The 27,482-nt window shown below is 43.8% G+C and overlaps 1 protein-coding gene across 2 annotated transcripts in view; it reads left to right on the plus strand.

Annotated features, from left to right (window-relative positions):
• WDR44 (WD repeat domain 44) overlaps positions 1 to 27,482 on the plus strand; it is a 616,515-nt gene that overhangs the window by 181,959 nt on the left and 407,074 nt on the right. The window contains exons 3-4 of one of the 2 annotated variants that reach the window (XM_085607883.1): positions 602 to 676; positions 22,145 to 22,802. In XM_085607883.1, coding sequence (XP_085464009.1) covers positions 602 to 676; positions 22,145 to 22,802 — 733 coding nt within the window. The remainder of the gene's footprint in view (positions 1 to 601; positions 677 to 22,144; positions 22,803 to 27,482) is intronic. The other variant, XM_085607885.1, reaches the window with a different exon arrangement.

Below are 27,482 nucleotides of genomic sequence, written 5' to 3' on the forward strand. Positions count from 1 at the left end.
TTTCCACAATAGGCAACCCCCATGGCTTGCCCTGGTTGCATAGTTTTCAGAAATGTCTGGGTTTGGTAGTTTCCCTGGGTGGCTGCTGAGCCCGGACCCGAATACTGCAGCTCCTGCATTGCCAAATTAGATTAAATTTTTTTTATAGGAACTGTTTATGTCTCTACATTGTGTTTTGGTCCCTTTCCTGACACAGGCGGTGTGCCCACTCACACAAGTGAGGTACCAGTTTTTATTTGGAGACGTGGGAATGCTTGGTGGTAGTATATTTGTTGCCCCTCACCCCACCAATTTCCGGTACTTTCGCTCACAGAAATGTGAGGGAAATGTGTGTTTTTAGCCAATGTTTGAGGGTTGCAGGGGCTTCTGAGTAGGAAAACTTCATGGGATACATGAAAGAGACACCACCCTGCAGTCCCCCGGTTTGTAGTTTACAAAAATATCTGGGGTTAAGAGGTTTTACCTTGAGACAATGCAAAAAAGTTTTTTACCCTCTTACACATTTCTTGCATTATTAATGGTAGGCTGAGACTTCTTGACTGTTTCTTATTTGACACAAAATATTGTCTGAATATACGTGCCTTAATCTGTTCTGCTACAGGAAGCTGAAGAAAAAGGACAACAGGCTGTTAAAGATCCAGGGGTCAGTGAAAAGAAACAAGATGATTCTAAAGCGGTTAGTAAAGTCACCAAAATATGGATGCTCTGCAAAGGTTGTTTCGGTGCACAAGAACATAACTTTTAAATGAATCAGTAAAAAAAAAAAACTCACTGGGAAGAAATTTGTTTTTGTGTGTTATATTTGTCACTTATTTAATACACCGTTGCGAGACGTTTCCAGCAGTATTGAGAATATTTATCGTAATACCTTTTGCTTAAAACCACTTCTTTCATATTAGTCATTTTTATAAGTTGATACTATGCGAATCTCTGTGAAACCATTTCAATACACGAATATTGACATGTTGGAGATGTGAATGCCCACGCCCTCCCAAATATGGGCCTGAACAGCATTCCAAACATACCAGTCACATAATTGCCACTGACAGAGAAATACTCCTCAATCCTATATTCTTTTACGTCGCCATGGTTCCCCCAATTGGTCAGTCCTATTTCTAGAACTTTGTGCAAAGCCTGCTAAAGCTGATCTTCTAAATGTTCAATCTGGTTTTCCCCGGTATTGTTAGCGGTCACACACGTCAACAATGCTCACTGCGGGTATCTGGTTTCAGTGTTTCCTTTTGCTGGTCTGCATATCCGGAGCAAGGTTCCTAAAACAGTACTTTTAATTCGAACTGAAATGCTGCCGGTTAGACCAGGTAAGTCCTTTGAGCATTCACTCTGTTAGGTGTTTAGTGATATACATAAGCTTGTCACCAAGATTATGTATTCTTCCCCAGCAAGCTATGAGAGCTAGGCACTGTCCAACTCTGGCACCGCTAATATCTTTAGACGTGGTCTGTTTTGTAGCATACAGTTGACTTTCACTGTGAATGTCACATGATTGGCAGAGAAGCGCTTGGAAGCGGGCGTTGCCTAGCTCTAGTACATACTGTAAATCAAGGGCTAGTTTTGCCTCCATAACTTCTAACAAAAGTTCATTGGTTCTGGTTTCTGAGGAAGTTCTACTTAAAAATCACTTCAACAGAAACCTAAAATGTTTGATTTAAGGCCACCCACATCTTTTTGGTGTTCAGTAGCCAATAGTGTAGGAATTAAAGAATGATGTATTAACAATTTGCAAAACCAAGGGATTCCTGAGCTTCCAACCGACCTAGTGATTTTTTATTTCACCAAGTCTGGAAAATGTATAGAACATGGATTATGTGATTATTGATATATCAATAATGCAAGTTACTTCTGGAGGTTTGTGCTTTGGCAGCAGTACTTACAAATTATATTCTCACTGACTCTCCCTCTTGTTTAGGGGTGGCACGTCTGAATATTGACCAACAAGGATTTTTTGAAGTGATGTCTAGAGTACAAATAGAACATTTTGAATTTCTTGTCCAAGGTCCAAAGCTTTGTATTGGGCTGCTCTGTCGCACCTTGGGCCAATTGCAACAACCGTCCAGTTCCTACAGCCCAGTTCAGTTTATATTATCAGTTCTCGACTCCTCCGACTTGCCATAATATGACTCCATTGTATTGTGAAAGGGTTTTCAGTAAAAAATACTTTTTGCACTCAAAATATATTATGATTATCTGCGAATTTCGTTGCTTAGTGCTGATGGGTGTGCTCATCCTTCATAGCGATACTTCTAAGCTCTGAGATCAAGCCTCTCTGAACCCCTCTTTTGAGTGTTATACGCAGCTTTTATATTGATTGATGCAACCCCATGAAGTACATGTTGACTATGAATATTTTCAAGACTGGAAAGATTTTACAAGGTCATTCCCTTGAGTGAAGCACTGAGGGTTGTGTCCGAAGTTGCAGTAATTTTGCATTCACAAAGCTACCTGCTGATTATACAATATTATTTGCAGCCTTTTAGTCTGATAAAATGGTAACACAGGTGTTATGAGGGGTAGGCCTGTATATTATTGTAATTGTAGCTTTTTCAGTCTACTGTACACTTGATCCTCTGTTTACAAATCACTGAAAACTCAGAAATTGAGTGCACCTATGCTCCCCCTTTACTGCCTCATGTTACCTTTTGCTTGCCTTCAGCTCCTTTTGGGCAAATGCAAATGATTGCCTGTTGTGTTGTGTCGTGTCTTATTTGAGATCCACTGCTAATTTGGTCATTCATATGAATGCTACCCAATGTGGGTTGACAATATGGTTACCATTCACCCTTTCAATAGGCATCAATCTGTGCACAGTACTGCTATATACTTTGAACATTTTCTGACTATAATACAAAGTGGGCATCTCTCATTTAGTTGGCATGTATTTATAGGCGTATTGTAGACACATTATGAAGTCTTGAAGGAATTTAAGGTTTTAGCCTCATGGTGAGATGACATACCTCAGTGGTAGCTATAGCACTTCATGCTACTCTCTGTACAGGCAATGTCAGCAGTGAAGGTTGTTTCAAATTCTTGCAAAAGAGTACATATTGTTCCTGGGACGAGTGGTAATATTATAAATATTTATTAAGAGTTGTCCTTTGAAGGGAAAACACAGCCCAAACAGTGAGGTAACAGACATATGAAGGAGGCCCAGCCCTAGAAACGGGGACAATATGGGGAAGATCAGCCCAGCATAAAGGGTATGTATTGTGGAATCACCGGGTGGTGGGAAGGGAAATGTGACCGAATATCGCTGTACTTGTTTTCTTTTGTTAGTGATCTGTTTGAAGTATTTGAAAACCTTATGTTATTCTAAAACTCAAACAAAATATATTCCCAGAAAAGAGTTGTACTGTAAAAAAGATAATTAACTCTTTGCATATATTGACCTATTCTGTGCTTTGATTGCACGACTCCCAGCTTCTATTAAAAATAATTGAAGATTCGGTGCAACAGATTTGATATCCATGTATACTCAGTCACTAATACACAAGGGCACCTTCCAGTTCGATCTTCTTTTGTTTGTTACAGTGCTAAATAAAACAGCAACTACAAACACATTCTCTAAAAGGGAGTACAGAGTACACATCTTGTTTATTTCAGGAATCTTCTAAGCAGCGAAGTATTCGAGGGCAGGGGTTTGACATGCTGTTTGTATGTCCGATATTGTCACATTTAGACAGGAAGGTCAACAAGAGTACCACCTTCAGATATTTATCCATAGGTCTTATGTTCAGTGCCAGGTTAAAGTCATAATTTCGCAAATGCCAGTAAAGCTTTAAGCACAATATTGATCTGCAGTTTAAATTCAAGTGGGTTAATAGAACAAAATCTTTCCTTTTTGCAGAAATAGTTTTATGTAGTTCTCAGCCTTGAAATTTACATAATTATGACCATGCATGAGCACATTCATGGCCTGCGTTATTTCCAGTGATGCCATATATAAAAAGGTGTGGTCACAACTCAGAGCCCCTCCTTTTATCTGACTATAAGATCCAAGTACAAGTAAGAACCTGGAGAGAACAGCTGTGCAATCCTGCATTACTGCCTACTCGAACAGCGAGGTAGAAGTACTGTAAAGTTTAGAAGCAATGTCTTGTCAATCGGTGCCGGATGCGCTGCTTATAGCCACTGCAGTTCAAGCACCCTTTGCAAATTGAGGATGAGGCTGGTTATGTTGCTATATCTCTAGTATTGCAAGAAGACTCTGCAGACACTAGCGACGTCGACCTCTTGGTTGGTTTTGGTCAGCCTCAGGTAGGAGGTTCTTTGGCAACATTTAAATTAATCTGCAGCTATCTCCTAATTATGATCTGCTTTCTCCAAAAAGAATGGCGACGGAGGCTAGTGCATCTTTCGCTGAGGCTATTAAGAGAGCTGCTGGAATGCTAAAATTGCAGCTTCTGTCGCTGACTTTATCATCTGATCCATTATTGGATCTGCTTCATCAGGGTGGCACACCCTGATGAACCTATATTACCTTATGGAGAGTCTGTACGACTTTCTCATGAGTACTTGGGCAAGGCGATGTCTGGTATCTCTGCTGATCGTGCCATTTCGCATCGTCATCGTCCTGATCCGGATGACCCTGCTTGTTTTTCTCAACACCCTACTGCTAAAGAATTTGTTGTGCAAACTGCTACAGCTTCACCAAGTTTGGAGGTTTCTCCTTTGCTTCTGCCAGGTGGAGAGTCGAGGTGGTTGGAGATGTGTAGCCAATAGTGTGGCCTTGAGGTCGCTGAACACATCTTGTGTCTTAGGAAGGGATTTCTTATGAGCTATGCAGATTATATGACCTTTATCATGCATTTAACTCTTTTTTTTGGTCATCAGGTTTTCTTGCCCCTTTTGAGGACAGACGCTAATGTCTGTCTTCTGACAGATGGTTCTTCAGCGGTTTTCAACCCTTTTCCTTTAAGGGCAGATTCTCACGGACCTCGAAGGTTGTTTTTTATTTATATATTCTGTGACAGTGATCATGGATTTTATTAGGAACCAAGCTCTTGTTCTGTGAATTCTACATACATTTGGTCTGCTGTTAGTTTTGACCGGCTAGTTCTCTTTAAGAACTTTTGTAGGATTAGTTGGCAGACCATGCTCCAGTGGGGCATAGCTATGGTATTTAATTCAAAGTTAAGGAATCTGCGGCTAGATGTCTCTATTAGATGTAAAAGTTACTTACCTTCAGTAATGCTATATCTGGTAGAGATACGGTCTAGCCACGGATTCCTTAACGCCCTGCCCATCCTCCCCACTCTGCGAATGACCTTTGAGGTAAAAGTTATACCCTTTCAGTACTGGGTTTATATACCAGTGATCACTTTCTCAATCTATTGTTAGGGCTAAACAAATCTAAAGTTAGGTAACATGCAGTTAGTTGCAAGGATATCCTCACCATATTTAGGCAGAGACTCACTTTTCCCTCCTTTATTTAGAAGCGTATTTTTGCTATAAAATATATTCAACCATCCTACCTGTTTGCCAAAATCACATCTAATGGCTTTACCAATGCGTTTGTTAGGTCTCGCCTAGGCAACACTTGTGCAGTCTCTGAGACATGCTGTATCTAGGATATGGGCTTGAATTTTTTTTCATTGGTTCCTCTTGCTCTCCTTCCTAAATGCCTGCTTTTCATTGGTTAATATGCTTAGTAATCCCTCCTTGTCCACTTTTCTAACCTCCCACGAGGACTGCCCCCGTTACTGTGCCTTTACTCTTCATATTAATTTTATGAGACTTGGAGAGAAATCTTTTCTTTTTGTTGGCCTGCCTCAGCTCGTGCATCTTTACTCGCGTTAGCTGAAATGTTCCTGGCTAATTCATTTACCTGTGCTCCTGCTTCACAGCTGATGCACATTCTGCACTTCGTGGGATGTTATTTTTTTTGTTTATTTAAACGCTTACAGACTAAGCACAATGTTAATTTTGTTTTGTTTTTGGGGCTTCCCCTGTTGTCAGTCCAGCCACTCCCCCTCATGTTCAGGGTTCCTCCTGGTTGTCCCGACGGCGCAGCTCCCAGCTCCCAGCTGCTTCTGCTGGGTATATTTTTAGTTTATCGGCATTCCTGCCATTGTTTTAGTGACTACAACAAGCATAATGTATTTACATTCTATTTTTTATTGGCACAGTTTACAGACGCTGAGACTCAAACCCGGTTCCCAAAGTCGACAACTGTGGAGGTTTCACCACAGTCTCTCTCCTGCTGGTTTACTTTTGCTAGTTTTATATTATTTACATAAAGCACTTTGTGTGTTTTTTTCCTTGCTCCCTGCCCCGCCCTACCCTACTCCTTCATGTTGATCTGCGAATGTGGCCGGCTAGCTCGTTAGCATAATTCCTCTCATCGCTTTTAAAACCCCTGGCTTTCTCGAACTCCTCCACATGCCTTCATTTCACTACCCCACCCTCATGTCGGTTTCTTCCCCTACTCCCTGCATCACCCAATCAGTGATGGCCGTTGACAGGAGGGTGGACAGCAGGCACTGAATATGCAGCCTGTGTACCAAAGCATTAAGCTAGACAGCTAGCTTGACCTGTGAGGAACGAAGGGCGTAATACAAACACCATTTTGCACAGTGTCTAGGCGACATGCGTTACCCTGATAACGCTGTTCAAATACTTTTGAGAACGGGGTTTGTAAGTAAATTCAATATTTATTTGGAGCATCTGCCGAATTGAAGGATTTTTATAATACCCGAAGCGCACAGCTCATTAAATATGATTCATTGACCTAAATTAAACAAGCATTTGCAATGCAATAGGTCTCACATTACTGAAAGTTTGAGCTTTTGGCGTTGCAAATAATAATGCAATAGCTCAAACTTTCAGTATTGCGAGACCTATTGCATTGCAAATGCTTGTTTTTTTGCTGCTGGAAGTCCGCAACTTGGAGAGTTTCATATAATGTCACGTCATAGTCTTGTGTTAAAATGTAAGTTTTTCAGCAAGGGTTCATGGTATTTGTGCAGCTTCATCATAATCTGGTTTTTGAAACTGTTTTCTCCATTTCGTTTTCTAGAGGTTCTTTATGGAGCTGATGTTTGTAAAATATAACACAGTAAAACTCCTGAAATAAAAACGTGTTTATACAGTAGTTTTCTGAAATGGTTTAAAAAATGCTTTCTTCCATGTTTACCTTCTATGTTTTTCGATTTCCTGTTAAGCAAGCAGAAACAAATTTGCAAAATGGTTTCATCTATTTTCTTTTCTCATCAGCGCAAAGTTGACCTAATATGATGAATTATCTCTTCTCTGGAAGCAGCCCTCTAAATCCTCAAAGAATCGTTTAACAGTGAGACATTTATTGACTATTGCAGACGCTATAATTCACCCCGTTTTGATAGCCTTCCTAGTTCTCTATATTAATGTACGGGACGCTAAAAAAACCTTTACTGCAGTAAGAAACCGCGTCCCCTCTTTGGGCACAAGGTGTATTCAGCTGTGACTTGTTCAGTGAACAAGGTGTTTCAGAAAGAATCGGCACAATTGCTGTCTCAGTAGTGTTTTAAAGACTGAATCAGCAGCTCAGAGCCTGACCTATCCTATGTTGCTTGAAGGGCATTTGACGTTTATGCACCTCTACACAATATAGTGCCATAGTATTTCTTCTCACCCCACCACCCACACACCAAAAGGCACTGATCATACCACCATCCTCCTGTTGGAACTAGGCCAAACAACTCCTCTGAGCTAGATAAATATTATTTGGAACACTTTAAATTGTTTTGATTAAGCTAAAACAGAATATTCTTATTTCATCCTGTTCCTCTCCACTTATATATGTATAATTGTTACGCTGCCTCGACGCATGGTCACCAAAAAAGGAAAATTCTCTTGTCCTGCCAAATGTATTTATCCGTCATGGTTTGGACGTTAAGAGCAATTCCCAAGCAGGAATCGCTATTTTGAAAACAGAGAAATCTATCAGTAGGTATGCGGTTGAAATCCTAACTTTCCACTTGGCCCATTATCTTGGCTGACGCAAACAAGCACCCACCCATCATCTGTTTGACCGACATGCACTGTGCCTTTCACCTACAATGAACTTTTCACTATTACAGACAGCTACAGCATATCGTTTCCTATAAGTTACATGAGGCAGCACTGTACCTTAAAGTTCTGTAATATCTGGCTTCTAACACCTACTCTTTCTTATGCATTTTTTTCAGGAAAAAAGGAACATCACAGAAACCTACCCCAACACAAATGGGACACAGTTCTACTCACAATATTTTATAAAAGAGGGTAAATGCCTCAAATAGTGAACTCAATGCAACGATATAAGCATTAGTGTCCGCCCTAGTCTGTCCATGTAGTGTTCTCGCTGGAAGGAGTGTCACCTCTACACCAGGTGTCTGATCTCTACAACAGGGGAGTTGGATAGCTAGAGGGCCAATCAAAGTAAACCACTTTGAACAACTATCAAAATGTGCTCCTTCTGTCTGATGTGCACTTGTAACCACAGATTCCTCACCTATATATAAAATACCTTCAGGTGCTAGACTAGATCCACAAATTTTCAAAGCAGTTGCTCTGATAGGCCATTGGCTCTCTATAAACCTTGTCCCATTATGGGAAGTGACATCAGTGTCTTTCTTAACCCTTCGATGCAGATCTGTAGCTCTGCTCCCAGCTTTTCTGTTTACGAACTCCAAAAATAGTTGTAAAACACTTATTTTCAAGATAGTGTGCTAGCGAAAATGCCTCCCCCAAGTACCACAGGCTTCACACCATGCTGTGACTGCAGAAATCAGATGTTGGACATGGATTCTCTGTCTGCATGTAGTGTCTAAGGTATCTGTGCTTTCAGTCATTACTGAAGCACCCTTCAACATAACCTCCATCTTGAAAAAGTCCTCTGTTTCTGATGCTCCTCGCCTTGAGGTTCTGGAAAACCTGGAACATTTAGTTTGGCATTCCTATGTGAATTCGTAACCTTTCCATCTTAGCTTCAAGCAGCACAATAGAGGGCAGTTTCCAGAATCCCTTGTTCTGTTTTTCACAATCAATGATCACTTCAACTGCAGTAATCTCATTTAGACTTGTATCCTTTTCTGCAGAGGCACACTCAATTGTCTGCAGTTTATTATGGAGCACTAACATTTTTCCTCCCTTCTAATGACCTAAACATAAATTTTGTATGTGGCGATTATGATTAGATACTCACCACTCAGTGGTGATGGGCGGGTGCAATACCTACATGCTGCTTCTAACACTATACTTGCACCCCCTTGGTCTCTCCACAAGTACAGTTCTGCCATTGACTCAGGCTTTCTTATAGAGACTTCTAGTGTTCCGCTTCATTCCAACTCTCCTCATAAAGCACGTGGGCAGTGCCAGCTATCTCATTCCTGAAGTTATTCGACTTCTAAGCCACTTCTACAGTTTCCGGGGCCTTCAGCCACCCTGCTCCAGATCTAAGATTTTCCTTGGCTATGCTTCGGCCCTTCAGTTCTTTACCAACTTTCTCTGGTGCACATTCGGGCCTCACAAGGTAGAGAGGCATACCACCTGAATTACTGCTGGCAGGTTCGCCCTCTGCGCCGTTGGTCCCTCTGAGCTCTCTGAGCTTCTTCTGGCCCCCGCCCCAGTACTGACGCTGCCTCCGGCACCAATAGCCACTCGGGGCCTAAGTACGCTGACATAAATGCACACTTTACCACTCAAAGAGGTGGCCCGATTGTCCTTTCCAGTGCCGGTCCGAATTTGACTGACCCTGCCAAATCTGACTGAGGTTTCTGCAATCACCTTACCACAAGGCAGGCAACACTCTTTACATTCTTTTTTTGGAATGGACTCTGATAACGCTTATTACCAGGGTGATGAGTTGGCTTAGCTCTATGCCGATTCCAATTGGTATGAGAACTTGCAAGATACGAGTGAGCAGGCCCTAGAAGACACTGCGTCCTACGTCATGGCTATGTGTAGGGCGGCTGAAGTCCTTGATATCCATTTCCCCATCATGGAGGTCACAACAAACCTCCTGACGGCAATCCTGCAGTCTGGCTAGACTGCTTCTGAGCCTTTTCTACCTTTTAATCATGCCCAGACAGAAAATCTACTAGGTGCTTTGGCTAGGCCTTGTAGCGGTACTCCTGTTAACTGACAAATTGCCAGACGCCATATTCTTGCTCCAGGGGACCCAGCTTGTTTGTCACAGCACCCTTCTCCTGAGAGCCTCGAAGTGCACGCCACCACCTGCTCCAACTCCGACATCTTTCCTGCCACTCACCCCCGAGAGGGAATTGAAGTGAGTAGAAATATTCGGACAATACCTCTTCTCATTTGCCAGTTTGGCCCTTCAGTAAATGTACACCTCCTCTTTGCTGGGCCACCATATTCGTGCCCTCTTGGGCTTGGTATATATATTTGAATTGTGCCAGCAAATTGTGGATCGCGAATTATGACATGATTTCATATTATCATTACTGTATTCAAATAATTCATGCATAACAAACTTCCAAATAATTTTCAGTACTGTTTTACTTTTACTCTCAAGTGTTTCACTCGCGCCATTTAAATGTTTTTTCACCAGCACAATGTATTCACCTTGCACTTAGTACACAATTCTACAAGTATAGCTGATGCTGCATTATAATCCGTGAAGCATGTTTTTATGGCTCTGTTGATAATATAGTTACATTTATCAAAAAGTTGGGACTATGTGTTTTTGTTTCATAAATTGTGCCCTTTTTATTGGCACCCATTGGGGCATTGTTGCATAATACTCTTGGAGTTGTTGCTGCAAATCCTCCCAGGTGTTCCTGGTGACCTTCACCCTGTTCTATCACAGGCCTTTCAAGGTGGTTGTGATGAGGCCAAATTCACAATTCGTTGTGGCATGGACATCACTGACTCTGTTGGACGGGCTATTGGCAACAGTATTGCCATTCTTTGTCGTGTGGATATAATAAACTGGGTTACTGGGCAATGTCCAGTCCTCCATGATGGACATGCTGTTCGATGGGACTCACCTGTTTGGGGGTCAGGGCTGATTCTGCCCTTGAACATTTCACGGTGAATAGGGCTACCGTCGCTCTCTGGGCCTTTCTAACCAGCCTCACCATCAACAATTTCAATGTTCCTTTCCTGGCTTTTGATGAGGCTTTCCCTACCACCAGTCTGTCCCTCCCCAGCATGGAATACAGCAGTTTCGGGAGGAGAGGGGGAGGAGGGAGAGTGGCTGCGGTGCCCACTGCCCCCCCCCCCCCGTGGTCAAGGTCAGCATGCTGCTCTGTACCCTCCCCCGCCCGCACTCCATCTGCAAAGCCTCTTTAGTGTACCCTTACAGGGTCACAGCCACCCAGTTGGAGGCAGGCCGAATCCACAAATCTATCTGAGTTGGCAGGAGGTCATATTGGACAAATGGGTACTGCAAACTGTCAGAAAGGTTATGCCCTACACTCCCTCTCTTCCACATTACTCCTCCCTATGTCACCCCAACAACTGAGGGAGGACCAACTCTCCATTTTGCATCAAAAAGTGCAAGCCCTTTTGGCCAAAGTGGCTGTTGAGAGTTTGCCGGTGCAAGAAATAGGGCATGGTTGCTATTGCCGCTACTTGCTGGTGCCCAAAAAGGACAGAGGGCCTATTCGATATCTGCCCCCTGTCAATACCTTCCAGATGTCTCAAAATGCTCACCATAGTCTTGTCTGCTCTCCACCCTGGATACTGGATGGTAGTGTTGGAGCTGCAGGACGCCTATTTCCACATTCATGTCCTGCAAGCCCATCAGTTCCACCTAAAGTTCATGGTTCCCCTTCATTGGAGCCTTTCTTGACATACTTCGGTTTCGTGCCTATCCGCCGGGAAAGAGAGTCCAGGACATTAAGGCTATGATCCTGATCTTTCAGCCTCAGTTCTGGATGTCAGTGAGGTAGATTCTGAAGCTGCTGGGGCTGATGGCCTACTGCATCCTGCTGACCGAGCTCCCAATGTGACCTATTCAGGCTCTGCAGTGGGATTTAAAGTTCCATTGGCCCAATATCAAGGTGACCTCTCCAACCATGTTCAGATTTCGGTTGCTGATGGGGCCAGCGGCAGACCTCTCTCCTTTCCTCACCCAGAACTGGCAATGGTGACTGATGCATCTTTTCTGGGATGGGTGGCTATCTGAGAGAGATGGAGATCAGAGGCCACAGATTTCCAGCGGAGTTCCAACTCCACATCGACCTTTTGGAGTTGAGGGCATCTGCTTGGCGCTGAAATCCTACCTGCCATCCATCAGAGGGAAGCTTGTTCAAGTGCTCATGGACAACACCATCGCCATGTGGTTCTGCAACAAACCGGTCAGGTAGGGTCACAGACCCTGTTCCAGGACTCCTTGCGCTTCTGCAAATAGCTGAACCGCCAATCAATTTTCTCACGGTGGAGAACCACTGGCAAGATCTTTGAATGCCAGGGCGGTCGAGATCAGCCATCGACTCCTAGTGCATCATGACTGGAAATTACTCCCAGAAGTGGTGCAGGGTCTCTTCCGTGAATTCTGAGAACAATGACTCTACCTGTTCTCTACTGCCAAGAACATGCGATGTCGGCACTTCTGTGCATTCTAGTTTACAAAACATGTTCTACCTCGAGTGAAGCTCAGGACTACTGTAACCTTCCCGACGATACCACTCCTGCCCCAAGTACTCAAGAAGATCAGGAAAGACTGGGCCCAATTGATCTTAGTGGGTGGCTCTTGATTGTACATGGAGAGTTGGGTATCCAGAACTGCTGGGCATAAGCATATGTCCTCCAATAAAGGTGCCCCTCTGGGAGAACCTACTGTTGGAGCAACAGGGCAGGGTTCTGCACCCGGGCCTGTTGCATGCATAGCGATTGAGTGGCTACAGCTGAACACCTTTGCCCTTTTTCCGGAGGTGATTGATGTAATCTTGTCAGCCACGTATCACTCCATGAAAACTGTATATCCCTGTTGTTGAGACAAATTGGTGGTTGCGTGTGGCACTCGCCAGGTTGACCCCCTCCAGGCCAAACTATCTGATGTCTTATTATTTATTCAAGTTGACTGTTGATGGACAGAATGCAGAACAATATCATACATTCACCCTAGTACAGAGATCTGGGCCTAAATCCATCGTTTTTTTTGCTCACCATGCCCTTCCAGTTTGGACCCAGCCATATGCAAATCAGTCTTGACCCTGTGCCCCATGGGAACATTCCAGCCCGAACTGCCAGGCCAGGTCCTCCCTGAACTGGAAACAAGCATCCAAGGCTAGCTTGATTCCAGTGGCATGGAGAGCACGGGACTCACGTCTGAGCATACCCGTCCCACTCGGGGTGACAAATGCAAAAAGAACTGTTGATGGACAAGCCGTGGGTCCCGTGCTCACTACGCCACTGGAGTCAAGCTATCCTGGCTGAAGAGGAGTGAAACCCCGAACCCGGTTCTAGGTTGCTTGATTCTGGTCCAGGGAAGACAAGGCTTGGCAGTTCGGGCTGGACTGTTCCCATGAGGCACAGGGTCAAGACTGATTTGCATATGGCCATGTCTGAAATGGGGTGGCGTAGTGAGCAAAATAACGGTGGATAAACCCAGATCTGTGACTGGGGGTGAATGTTTTGCCAATGTGCAACATTCCGTCCATCATCTTGTGTGTTTTGCTGTTCACCCTATGTGGGAAGGGTATGCCCAGATGTGGGTCCCGTGCTCACTACGCCACTAGAGTCAAGCTATCCTGGCTGAAGAGGGGTGAAACCCCGAAACCGGTCCTATGATGCTTGATTCTGGTCCAGGGAAGACATGGCTTGGCAGTTCGGGCTGGACTGTTCCCATGAGGCACAGGGTCAAGACTGATTTGCATATGGCCATGTCTGAACTGGGGTGGCGTAGTGGGCAAAAGAACGATGGATTTAACCCAGATCTCTTGACTGGGGGAGAATGTTTTGCCAATGTGCAACATTCCGTCCATCATCTTGTGTGTTTTGTTATTATTTATTCAGTCTGTTGCCTGGCATGGTCTTACTCTGGGCACATTTAAAGGTATCTTTCAGCCCTTTTGGCCTTCTTACTGTTGCTTGATCAGTCCTCCTTGCTTAAATCACCAGCTGTGATTTCTGAAAGGGTTACAACATGTTTCCCCCTTCTCAGTTTGTAATGCCCCTGTGGGACCTCAATCTTGTCCTTACTTATTTAATATGTACTCCATTCTATCTGCTCCACAGGTGTCTTTTGCGGCTTCTCACCATTAAACCGGTGTTCCTGATTGCGGACTCCTCTGCATGACATGTGAGAGCGCTTCTGGCTGTGTGGGTTAGTCCACCATACACTACGTTCTTCCCTGATAAGCTTGTACTACAAACTAGAGCCGTCTTTCTACCAAAGGTTTTGATGCCGTTCCATGTCGGTCAAACCATCACCCTGCCGTTGTTTTATGCCCTGCCTCACCCCGCTAAGTAGGAGGAGAGACTCCATTGCGTGGACACAAAAGTGCTCAGTTCCTACATGTATCTCACCAAAGACCACAGAGTGGATGATCACCGTTCTTGCTAGGTTGAAGCGAAATAATGCAAGGCTGTGCTAAAGCATACCATCTCTTGCTGGATCGTGCTCTGTATTAAGATCTGCTACGCACCGGCAAAGAAGTAGCGTCTGGAAATCCTTGCACACCCATTCCACTAGGGGAGAAGCTGCTACCACTATGATAGCGTGGGGAGTCCCTGTCCTAGACATCTGGTACACAGCTATCTGAGCGTCTCTCCATATTTTCACAAAGCACTATTGCTTGGACTGTCAGTTTTTCCGAGAGGTACAGCTTGCCTGTTTGGTCTTGCAGGACTTCATGGTTTAAATCCATTTAACAGACCCACCTCCAAATAGGTGCTGCTTTGGTATCTATTTAGAAGGTGAGGAATCTGTGGCTAGAAGTAGCTTTCAGAAGAACAAGTTACTTACATTTGTTAATGCTCTTTCTGGTGGAGACAATCTAGCCACAGATTCTTCACCAACCCGCCTATCCTCTCAATTCTGTGATTGGACTCTACCTCTTAATAAGATCTTAAGACTAGGAATCTGCACACTGACCTACCAGTTTTTCTTTGGGGCTCCATGTCTGGAGGCACGGATAGTCTTGAAAGCAACTGACGTCAGCACGCTGGAGTGGTGCATTTATCTGCACCGCACATCACTTCTGAAGTGGAAAAGTGTCAATGCTGGTCCCCCGCAGAACCACCTTCCGGTGCACAGAGGTACTACAATAAAAGTTTCTGGATAGAGTCTGACACCTGATAAATATTCATAGTTGAGAAATGTGTGGCTAGTTAGAGTATCTACCAGAAGGAGGGTTACCGAAGGTACGTTTCTTGTTCTTCAAAGACTTACAAACCTTTTCTTTGCCATTTTGGATTACCATCACCTATTCTCTCTGGGGGCTCAGAAGTAGGGGGTGTCTTCAACAAGAGTATCTGGGACACCACCAATCTCTCCACTCTGGAGCCACCTGATAGTCTACCCCTCAGCTCCTGTACTGCTGCAAGGCTCTGGAATGAGATTAGTGAATTCTCTGTGGCGTGTCTTGTTCCACACGCTTACCTACTCTTTCTGACATTTCATCATTGAAAACTTCCTATGTTTCATTTTTGACTTATGATGGAAGGTCCTTGCTGGTATATTACGTTTTGTTCTACCCTTGTGAAACTATTGTGTTGTTCTCTATTCCTCTGTCTCTTCCATTAGTGGCCTATATTGCTCCTTTTCACTGCCAGACCCTCCTCTTGAGTGATCATCTTTGTAAATTGTAGGCACCAACCCAAATACTAATACACGCAAAGACCCACATTATATAGTGGGCAAGAACTTTTTTTCGATGCTCCTTAATGTATCCCATTTCACATGGACCTGTTCATGTTCTCAAGCCTCGCATACAGACACAATGTTTAAGACCAACAGCCTAATTGGAAGCCCAAGAAATGGTTTCCCGGGTTCCTCTCCAACTTTTCCAGTGAAATGTTCCCTACTTTAATAGGTTTGCAGAGTCGAATATGTGACTGGATGCAGAGTTTATCCCTTGTCTTGGTGATAAAAGCTGCCATCTGGTTATTGAGGACAGTTGTGTCAGGCAAGCATCCAATTGAAATGTATGGTATCTATAAATGTTGATATAATCTAAAATGTGGCAGGGAAATAGTGCGTTCGAGGCATGTGAGCTGTAGATCACATGCTTTGCAATGCCTGCCATCTAGTGTTGGGTCTGGATGTTTGCACTTTATTTTTGTTCGAAGAAGTCTTTTCCAGTCACGAGGTAGATGATGACTAATTTCGATTATAGTGCGCGTGGGCATCGGCTCCATTGTTCGATAGTTTTTTCCCGCCATCGGGTTCGGATGTGAATTGCTGCGTTCCGATTCAGCAGTTTCTCAGGTTCCCTTCGAAGCACAATCCACTACCCTCGACGGTATTGTCTCTCAATCGTGTTTCCTATTCTCTGCATATCGTTTAGAACCAAGAATCTTCGATTGGAAAACTTGTGGAGGGCCGTTGGGCCTACCCGCTCCGGGCTCGCTAGCAGTCGATGGAACGGATTCCATTCAAGCTCTGTCCCGGTGTCGCGGCAAGTTTCCACGCCCGACCAGAACAAAGTGTGCAACCTCTGTTTATCCCCGGAACACGATGAGAAAGACTGCGACGTTTTGATCAAAGAAGATGCTCCGTGACCGTCGGGCTCGATGTCACAAGATGCAACACCAAGGCGGCTCCGTACCAGACATCTTCGGCGAAGATTCCGACCGAGAAGAAACACAAGCTCAGGGAGCCGAGGAAGAAGAACACATCTCCATGTCCGAGGACGACTCCGACATGGAGGAAGAGGAGCAAGTTACACCGGGTCAGAGTACAGTGAGTACAGATACAGAAGCCTTCTTGCCCCAACAAGACAAGACCAAAAATTCTCCGGTCCTTCCTCTGCCTAAGGGCCAAGGTCGGCACCGAGAAAACGTTTTGAGCGCCCAGCCCTTGGGCCCGAAACACGAAGAGAAGCCTTCCAGGTCGGGCTCGAGTCGGCCCCAGGCCGGCGGCAAATCGAAATCCTCGGTGCTGAGATCCAAGCATGTCCTGGTCCAGGTTCCATCTTTGTCGAAGACTAAATCTTCGGTACCGAAGAGTTCGGAGCCGAATCTTTCGACACCGAAAACACAAGTAAAGATAAAAATACTCCGGCAAAAGGATAGGCCACAAGATGTTGACCATGGGAGGATTATGACACTGATTCACAAACGGACCCTGACTTAAACCCTTCCAGGCCATCACCACCTGACGACAATTTAGGCTACATTGAGCTTCTTAACATTGCTGGTCATTACCATGGGGTGGAACTACATAAAGAGGCTTTAGAGGAGGACTTCTTGTTTGAGACCCTAAGTTCCTCTAAAAAACACTACACATACACTGCCAGTGCTTAAGGGAATGCTTAAACATGCAGATGAGGTTTTCAAAGATCCTGTAAGGGCAAGAATCATCACGTCCAGGGTTGAAAAGAAATATAAACCAGCACCTACTGACCCGTCCTACATCAAGGGTCAGCTGCCCTTAGACTCTCTTGTGATTTCTATTGCTTGCAAGAGAGCTAACTCACAGACCACAGGTGAGGTCCCTCCTCCTGATTAGGAGTCCAAGGTAATTGAGGCCTCTGGCAAAAGGGTTGCCCACCCTGGAGCTAATTACTGACACATTGCCAATGCTCAGGCTTTATTAGCCAGATATGATGGGGCTCGTTACAATGAGTTGGAAAAAATTATGCAATTTCTGCCTGATGAGCATAAATCTAAGACAAATGATCTTATCCAGGAGGGCAAACATATCACCAATACCTCCATCAAGTGCGCCCTAGACTCGGCAGACACAGCAGCGCGCGCAGTAAACACCAGCGTACTGCTACGCAGACATGAATGGTTGATACTTTCAGGGTTCAAACCTGAGGTAGAGGCTTCCAGTCTTTGGTCCAGCAGTTGACACCTCACTGGAAAAGATGAAGAAAGACACGGAGGTCGCAAAGTCCATGGGGGCTTTGCAGTTACCTGCAAATAGGGGTTCCTTTTGGCTCTCCTTTTACAGGGGTATCTCCAAAAATATTTCCACAGAAAATCTCTCCTCCTCTTACAAGGGTAACAACCAATCACCCTCATCAAGAGGCTATTTCAGAGGATGTTTTAGAGGAAACAATAGTAAGGGAAGAGGCAGTGGCAATTCCACACGTACTTCCCTCGCAGACAACATGCAGTGACGTCCTTCTGCTACCCCCGATCATTCCACTTCTGCTGGGGGACGTCTCTCCAAATTTCTCCATGTCTGGAACACAATCACCTCAGACAAATGGGTTTTACAAATTATCCAATATGCTTACTGCCTGGAACTTACCAACCACCCCCCAAACATTCCTCCAAGATCACGCGCACTGTCACAGGAACATCTTACCCTTCTAAAGCAAGAAGTTCTCTCTCTGTTAGAGAAAGGAGCTATAGAACCGGTCCCATTAAAATATCAAGGGGCCGGGCTATATTCCCTGTACTTCTTGATTCTCCAAGAAGGACGGCTCTCTCAGGCCTATACTAGACCTCAGAGAACAAAATCTATACATTCAGTCAGAGCACTTTCACATGGTTACACTCCAGCAAGTGCTACCGCTCCTTCAACAAGGCGACTTTCTGTCCACTCTGGACTTAAAAGACGCCTATTTCCATATCCTAATACGATCTGCTCACTGCAAATACCTCAGGTTCATAGTAGCAGGCCAGCACTATCAGTTCAAGGTGCCCCCATTCGGAGTACCTACCCCACCCAGGGATTTCACCAAGTGCCTGGCAGTAGTCGCAGCTCATCTTCGAAGACAACACATTCACGTCTTCCCATATGTGGACGGCTGGCTCATAAAAGCCAGCTCGCAAAAAAACTGTCTACGTCACACTCTCAAAACAGTGCAATTGCTCCACCATCTTGGATTCACAGTAAATCTGTCCAAATCCTATCTACATCCATCCAACACACAGGCGTATCTGGGAGCCATAATAGATACGCAAAAGGCTTTGGCCTACCCCAATCCGGCCAGAATCCGCAGCATGCAAACTTTACTCTGTCAGTTCCAGCCTCAACACTCATTGCCAGCTCGAGTGTTCATGCAGTTACCAGGGATGATGGCGTCTTGCATTCTAATAGTCCCTTACGCAAGACTCCAGATGCGCCCCTTCATGAGTGCGTAGCACTTTAGTGGAACCAGGCTCAGGTTCTCTTATCAGATCTAGTGTTGGTGTATGGCCGCACCCATCGCTCTCTGCAGTGGTGGAATACACAAAACCTTTCAAAAGGGCGGGTCTTCATAGACCTGGTTCCACAGATAGTGCTAACAGCAGACACATCGCTCACTGGTTGGGGAACTCCTCTCCAGACGCATACAATTCACGGCATGTGGAAACTGCAGCAAAAGCAGCTTCACATAAATCATCTAGAGCTACGAGTACACCACACAAAGTGGTTCTCAGGACTAACCCTTAATTCCTACCAAAGGTAATTTCTGCCTTTCATATCAACCAATTTGTTGAGTTGCCTGTGTTCTTCCCTCAACCAGATTCTGTGGCAGAACGTGCTTTAGATGTGAAAAGAGCACTACTTTACTATGTAGAAAGGGCTAAACCTTTCCACAAGACAAAACAACAGTTTGCCACTTTTGCGCCACCACATAAAGGCAATCCTATATCAAAATCATGTATTGCACGGTGGATAGTCAAATACATTCACACATGCTATGCAAAAGCAAAACAAACACTAACAATTCCCCCCCTAGAGCGCACTCGACACGCAAACTAGGGGCTTCTATGGCATTCTTAGGAAATATAACCATAGATGACATCTGGAAAGCTGCAACATGGTCTACACCTCACACATATACAAAACACTATTGTGTAGATGTGTTATCAAGACAGCAAGCTAGTGTGGGCCAAGCAGTTTTACGTACACTATTTGAGACTACTGCAACAGCTACAGGTTAGCCACCTCTTTGGGAGATAACTGCTGTATAATCTATGCAAAGCATGTGATCTACAGCTCACATGCCTTGAACGGAAAATGCTACTTACCCAGTATGCATCTGTTCTTGGCATGTAGAGCTGTAGAGTCACACGCGCCCACCTACCTCCCCGGTAACTTTATCTGTTGCAGTAGTATCTTAATTAGATACATACATACATGGACATCTCTTACTAACTCCATTATCACCCTCTGCGGCAAACAATCGAACAGTGGAGCTGATGCCCATGCACCTTATCCCCGAAAGGAGGAGTCACGTACCTCATGACTGGAAAAGACTTCTTCGAACAAAACAAAGTGCAAACATCCGGACCCAACACTAGATGGCGGGCTATGCAAAGCATGTGACTCTACAGCTCTACGTGCCAAGAACAGATGCATACTGGGTATGTAGCATTTTCCATTCTTGTACATATGATGGGAAAACTATCTTCACAAAGATAGTGTGCTGAATTGATCAATTTCATATAGTACACTTTTCTTTATATAATGTAAATCAGCCACTTGTGTCATGCACCGTCAACCACTGACTATGTATGGTGCTCCTCTGCTTTTTGGCTTGGTTCGGGCTATAGAAATACCACATACTTATAGAAACACTTCACTGATTCTTACAGCCCAGATTTAACTGTGCTCTAATACTAATGTTTTGAGTTTTAAACTTTTAAAATGTAGCTGCATTTACCTTATGGTTGTGATGTACAAACAGTGAAATTGAAGGGTGGAGCGTCGGTAACTCCAGCTGCAGCTTCATTTTTGAAGAGGAGGTAGCATGTTGGCTACCTATTTTGATAAACTTTCAGGACAATTATGTTGTCAAAAGGATTAAAGATGATGTCAAAAATGCGTTTCTTCAGAAATGTAGTCTTAGGAAAGCTGGTGTCCTTCTTTTACGCTCCTTTTTAGGTGCTGCAAGCTATATGAACCTCCAAGCAAGGTGCAGATTCCAAATGTTATTTATTTGGACCTGATTCACAGAAGGATGTGCTTTTTCCAAATGGACTTAAATTCACTGACTGTATGAGTGACTTGAGCTTGTGTGAAAAATGTGCCTAATTCACAAATTCACATTGGTAAAGCCTATATGATTTGGCTATAAGGTGCTAACCACTGCCAACACAGGTATGTACCTGTGTGAATTGGTTAAGGTGTTTGTGTTCCTGTGTTAGCACATTAAAGTCAGAAAGAGTGCAGTATAACAAATGAAGCTATACTGCTTTGTATTCTTAATTGCATTCTTATTGGCAACTACATTGAATGCATCCTCACCTTCATTTTAGTCTTGATTTTGATTTTTTTTCTTTTCTATTTTGAGCGAAGGTTGGATAGTGAGGGGGCCTTCATTCTTTTCCATATTTTGTTTTTATGACATAAAAAGAAACACAAGTCTATTTTTAAGGCACCTTTGTCATCCTATCTTGAATTCACATAGAAACAAAAGGTAAGAATGTTTCAATTCAATTTAGTCCTGATTTTGTTTCTATGAGAAACAAAGTTGGAATGGCAGTAGAGCCTTCATTGCAGTCTTGGGTTTCTTTCCATGACAGAGAAATAAATGGAGGAACATTATGAAGGTTTAAAAATGCATTAAACAATGTCTGACAGCACTGATGAGAAGTGCTTGGGGCCTTCAGCAGGGAATAGCGAGAGATGTGGTTGGTAAAGAGTGCATGGACAGGGGGAATGAAGCCATGCAGTTAAAGGAAACAAAGAAAGGGGAAATGGGCCTTAGAGGCACTCATGAGAAGCCACATAGAATGTCAGTCAATACACTGAGGTAAAGAAGAGGGGTGTGGAGGGAGCACTGAGATGAAGTAGATGATGAGAAACGAAGAGTCGACACACCCGGGATAGAGCCCAGCTATGATGGGACGGCAGTTCACATCTCGAAGTGGTATCGCTTGCCCTGGATTTTATTGTTATGCTCATCCCTATCATAATGCTAGAATATAAAAAAACTATTGTTTTCTTGTTAGAATTATTAGAATACAGTACTTTGCATTTCTGTTAGGTATAGGCTTCTTCTGGTGCCGAAATAATTTGAATTCTTATTTGTGATTTAGCTATATTTTTACAAATCTAAAATGTGGTTCTCTTTTTTTTTCCCCCAAGATTATTGACAGTATTATTGAAGAGAGCCAAAAAAAAAATGAAGTGGAAGCTGTACCTTTGCCTGCCAGCATTCAAGAAGAGCCAGTGGATCTTACATCAGATGCAAGTGTACTGACCTCTGACACAAGTCTTCTTAACAGTATTCCTGAACTGTTAATTACAGAGACTGTGGCACATGAGGACAGTGAGGAGACTCTGGATAATAATTCTAGTGAACAGACTGAGTCAAATTCCATTCCCTGTTTGATCTCTGGTGAGACCACTGAGAAACGGCTAGAGAAAACTTCGAACTTAGAAGAAATTGTAAATACCTCTCAGGAGCTTAATATCTACCAAACCAATGTAAAATCAAACGAAACATCCACAGAAGAGAAAGTTACAGAAGACGAGCACAAAAATAAAGAAGAGCAGATGCTATTGGACTCCACTTCTGCCAAAGAGTTTACCAACACAGAAGAAATCCCTCCAGCTAAACCTCCTAGGCAGCTTTGCATAGAACCAGACATAGTTGCAAGTACAAAGAAAAATGTTCCAACACGCCCACCACTGCCAGTAAATGCACCGCCTCCAAGACCACCACCTCCTGCACGACCTGCACCTCCACCACGAAAAAAGAAAAACGACTTTGATTATGAAGTACACAAATCTGGTTTGGAAGGTAAGCATGCTGTTTTTTTTTCTCTGTAATATTCCTAACTTATTCCATGCAAAATGTTAAGAATGTTGACGAGTCGTTAAATGTGTCTTACTTACATAATAAAGGATTCTTAGTAATCACAGCAAAAGCAATTGAGACTATCCCCAGTTTTAAGTTTTTCAGAACATATATAAAGTTATTTTTGCATTACTAGTTAGATGATTCCATATAAAATGTAAAAATACAAATGGTAATGGTGGAGAGCACCCATTGATATGCTTGGCTGTATTGAGATAAAGATATCCCAGATCACAAATTGTGTAGCAAAAAGAAAAAGTTCACCTAAAAGTTGTCACTTAAAGTCCTAGTTGTTGGGAATCAAAAGAGTGAATAGCCATAAACATGATATAGTCAAAACCATTGAAGAAAAGTGAGGGGGAATCGCAAGTACCTGAAACATATAAAAAACAATATAGTAGTAGAGGCACTGCTCATTTCTACCTTTCAATCTTTCACTTCTCCAAAGCCTTATTTTTTACTTATTAAGCATTCACGTTTGCTCAAGGTTGGATAAAATGCAGCCGTGGGCACAGGTACTCCGAACCAGGCTAAGCACTTGGGACTGTTTACACGAATGTGAATGTCATATGTTTTTTTACTTTCAGTCACTGTTCTATCTATGGATCACTTACCATTTCGCACATGGGAGACAATGGGCCACCAATGTGTACTCAGGAGCTCTTTATTACTATATTGCTCTTTGTATGCTTCAGGTACTTCCGATTCCTCCGTTTTCTCCATGGGTTTTAACTATACCAGACTGTTTAAGGCTATTCACTCTTTTGATTCTCAACAACTAGGACTTTACCCAACAACTTTTAGGTGGATTTCATTACAGTGGGTTAATTTTGAACAAGAGCTTTCTTCTGTTTTCTACACCATTTGGCGATTTGGGATATGTTTATCTCATTACAGCCAAACATATCAATGGGTGCTCTCGACCATTAACTCCACGGGACCACAGATACACTTGGAACACCTCCCACATGTTCTTTGAAAAAACAGTATTTTAATCTCGGAGGTGGGTAGAAAATTCTGGCGATCAATGTCACTGGGCTTTTATATACGCATGGCGATTTGCTGAGAGTACTTATACTCATCCAATTAATAGGTCCACCTGTTTTCTTCCATAGTCCTAACAGACCAAACCAGAGACGCACCAGCAAAACAATAGGAAGTTAGTCTGCCGGATCACTTGGTGATGCAGGAGACACCACCAGCCAACCAGGTTGGTGTGCTCCCTTACAGAGATAGTTTTGGAGATTATATACTACAACCATTTAAACATAGCCAATGGTAATTAATTTTCCTTTTTCCAGGCAATACTACAACTTTGGAGACAAGATCGGGAATGTGTCGAATAGACTTTAAAATAGCTTTACTGAATTTGGTGTTATCTATTACAATAAGCAGTTTAAGCTGTTCCTTAATTCACAGTTCCATGTGCTAATTTTGGGTGACGGGTGTCTTACACACCGACCTCTTCACAAATATACTGCGCCATACAGGCAGAAACACGTTTTGCTTGGTTGGTCTCGCTGCGCATAGGAGCGCCTGACTCCACTTTCTTTCCAGTCTTACTACTTTCTCTTTCCAACACAATCGCGTACCAGGGTATTCTTTTAGAACTTCTTGAATCTTTACTTACTTTTTCACATCTACATAGCATGTCAGTCCCTGCCTGCTGACATAGATATAGCATACAAGAATATTAAGGTTTTGATTGCCTTTTATTGTATTGTACAATTTTGCAACCTTGAAGAAGTCATGCAGATGATGAAACACGTTGGCTGTGCCTTTTGATGTAACTTTTTTGCTGAAGATTTCAAGTCACATACAATAAACAGAACTTGGATTTAACTTATCTTGATTCTGACTCATTGGACTAAATCAAACTACTGGACTACATACAGAGTGCTACAATAGCTCTTTTATACATACGCATTGTAGGAATATGTATGAAGAAATATTAAGAACGAAAAGCTATCATCTCAAATGACATTGTTATTTAACATTGAATGTTCCTGGATGTAAATGTTGGGCAAGTCCTGCAAAGGGTGCTTTTACTTGGCTTGGTTTGAGCTAATCTTTCGTAATTTTAAGACAACAGAACACATCATAGGTTTTCTTATCAGCAAGGCACATTGTCGAAACAGCCTAGCATTTCAAAAGGCAACATCTACCCATACCATGGGACGCACCAAATAATTGTAGACCATTACTTCCCATGTACCATGCTCCTATGCCTTTTAGTTTGGTTCATGCTATAAAAATACCATATATGTACATCGCTCAAAAAAGCACTTAGGAACTTTTCTCAATAGCCATAAAAATGATCCAGTAACCTAGTATGGAAGTGATTGGGGGAAGAAATAATATTGAAGTGCCTCCCAGTTCCATTGAACAAACCCATGAAATATAACGCACATCCATCCGTTCTTCTTAACGGAGAGGACCTCCATGAGATGGATTATCATTTAGCGAATATATTGAAGAGGATCATAGGGATGAAAACCTCCTTGTAGACTGTCCCAAACCTTCTTAGTCTAAATAGAACTGTGTGATTTAAGAAAAAACAATAATTGAAGGCTCTGGCAGGGTTAAAGTGTAAACCCTATGCTCAAGTTTCGTACTTGAAGGAAAGCATAGGGAATTTTGAAACCTAAGCACTCTTTCTTTGCCTCTAGTTCCTGTCTTTTTAGCTGCTTCCCTTGACTCATATGCTTTTTTGTCCAGTCAAGCAAAGGTTAGACTTATCTCCTGCTCTGATAATAGATGTTCGATGGCACGTGTGGCTGTAGATACACTTACTCTGCATACTCCTGCCATCTACTGTTGGGTTTGCAGTGTACAAGTTGTTTTTTCGTCTAATTGTTTCGAACCACATAAAGTGACTCCTTTTCTCTGTGATACTGCGTGTAGAAATCTGCTTTTATGGTTACCCCCACTTTTTCCCTGGTGCTAAGCTGTTTTTGACTAGTCTGACTGGGATCCTGCTAATCAGGACCCCAGTCTCTCTGCTGTATCCCTTAAATTGTTATGGCGAGTATTTGGGTACATCCCAGATTGGATACTGAGGCCCCCTTATAAGTCCATAGTATATGGTACTAAGGTACCCAGGGCATAGGTACCCCAGAGGACCCCCTGTGGGCTGAAGAATGTATTATGCCACCCATGGGAGGCCATTCAAACTGTAACTACAAGCCTGCCATTGCAGCCTGTGTAAGCTGGTGCTAGCACCACTTATGAAAGATATAGGTTTCCAATACCTAAGGTCACTGCAATTAAAACCTTTAAGTCACCCCTATAGCGGGCCCTTTGCAATCCTGAGAACACAGTGCTTGGTTCTAAGTGTGAGGGTGCCCCTGCATGAGCAGGACACCCCTACAGCCTACGGAGTCCATTCTCCCGGGTTGTTAGTGAGGCAGCCATATACCATATAGAGGGGCACCGTATAATTACGCGATGACCATCTCATAAACAGTGTGGGAGGTATTATTCCAAGCACTGCACTGGCCTTCGTTAGGCTCTCCATGCTCCCGGTTCATGTCTTCTAGACCCGGACATGACAACATGGCTGCTGCCGACCAGAGACACATTTCTGCCCACCTGCTGCTGGGGAAGGCAGAACAATAGGTATCCTGTCACAGGGAGGTGTGACCACCTCCCAGACAGGATTTAGTGTATTGGGGCCAGGTCAGCGCGTGTGCCAGCGCCACTCAGTCTGCATGAGGGGCACATTTGGTGCCTCTTAGCATAGTTCAGTTCAATCCAGCTCTGGGAGCCGTAGGCTCCCGCTCTGGTCTGAAACTGGACAAAGGACATGGGAGTAACTTCCCTACTGTCCACTCCCTCCCTTTGGAGGGAACCTTGAATCGTCCCAACCCATTCCCTAGGTTACTTGAGGGCTTACCTGTGGGTGGTCCCCTAGATTCGTCGTGGGACACGATTCAATTCAGACACCACTTCAACTTCTACCGTCTGGACACTCTGGACTTCGACTGAGATAGACTTCATCCCCCTTTCAGTCTGCTTCATCATCTGTGCCAGTCCACCATACAGGAACCTTCCAGGGCCTGTGGGCATCAAAGACACGTGAAGGAATCTCGCTTGAAGTGAAGGAGTCATTTCCCTGCATCTGCAGGCACCGCAACTAAGCTGACTGGTCTGCTGATCCTGAGCTCCTACGGACTCCGAAAGGTTCAACAACAAAGGTGGTGGTTCTCCACAGCTCTCGAAGCCTGACCTGCACTCTCACCAAGTTTGACGCCAGTATCCCTCTTGGGAGCTGCAGGAACCGAACCCCTGTGCACCGCGTCAATTTACTGTTGCAAAGGCTTGTTGGCTTCCTTCCAAGAAGATCTTCTGGCTCCAACTAGCCCCAACCTCGGGCATCTCAAGTGACCAGAATCTTCGGCCACACCGCATCGTTTGCATCGTGGCCTGCATCTTTTGGTGAGCTGCTTGAGGTCCTCTTGTGACTCCAGTACCTCTGACCTGTGCGTCCATTTGAGGGTCACCTTTGCTTCTTTTGGACTCCCCTGATTGCTCGGGGCCTGCCCTGACACGCCCGATTGTGGTGAGTCCCCTGGACCTTGCTGGTCCCGACATTGCACCTTCTTTGACTTTTCTATTGGTTGC

Source organism: Triturus cristatus, chromosome 5_2, assembly GCF_964204655.1.
Source record: "Triturus cristatus chromosome 5_2, aTriCri1.1, whole genome shotgun sequence".
Lineage (NCBI taxonomy): Eukaryota > Metazoa > Chordata > Amphibia > Caudata > Salamandridae > Triturus > Triturus cristatus.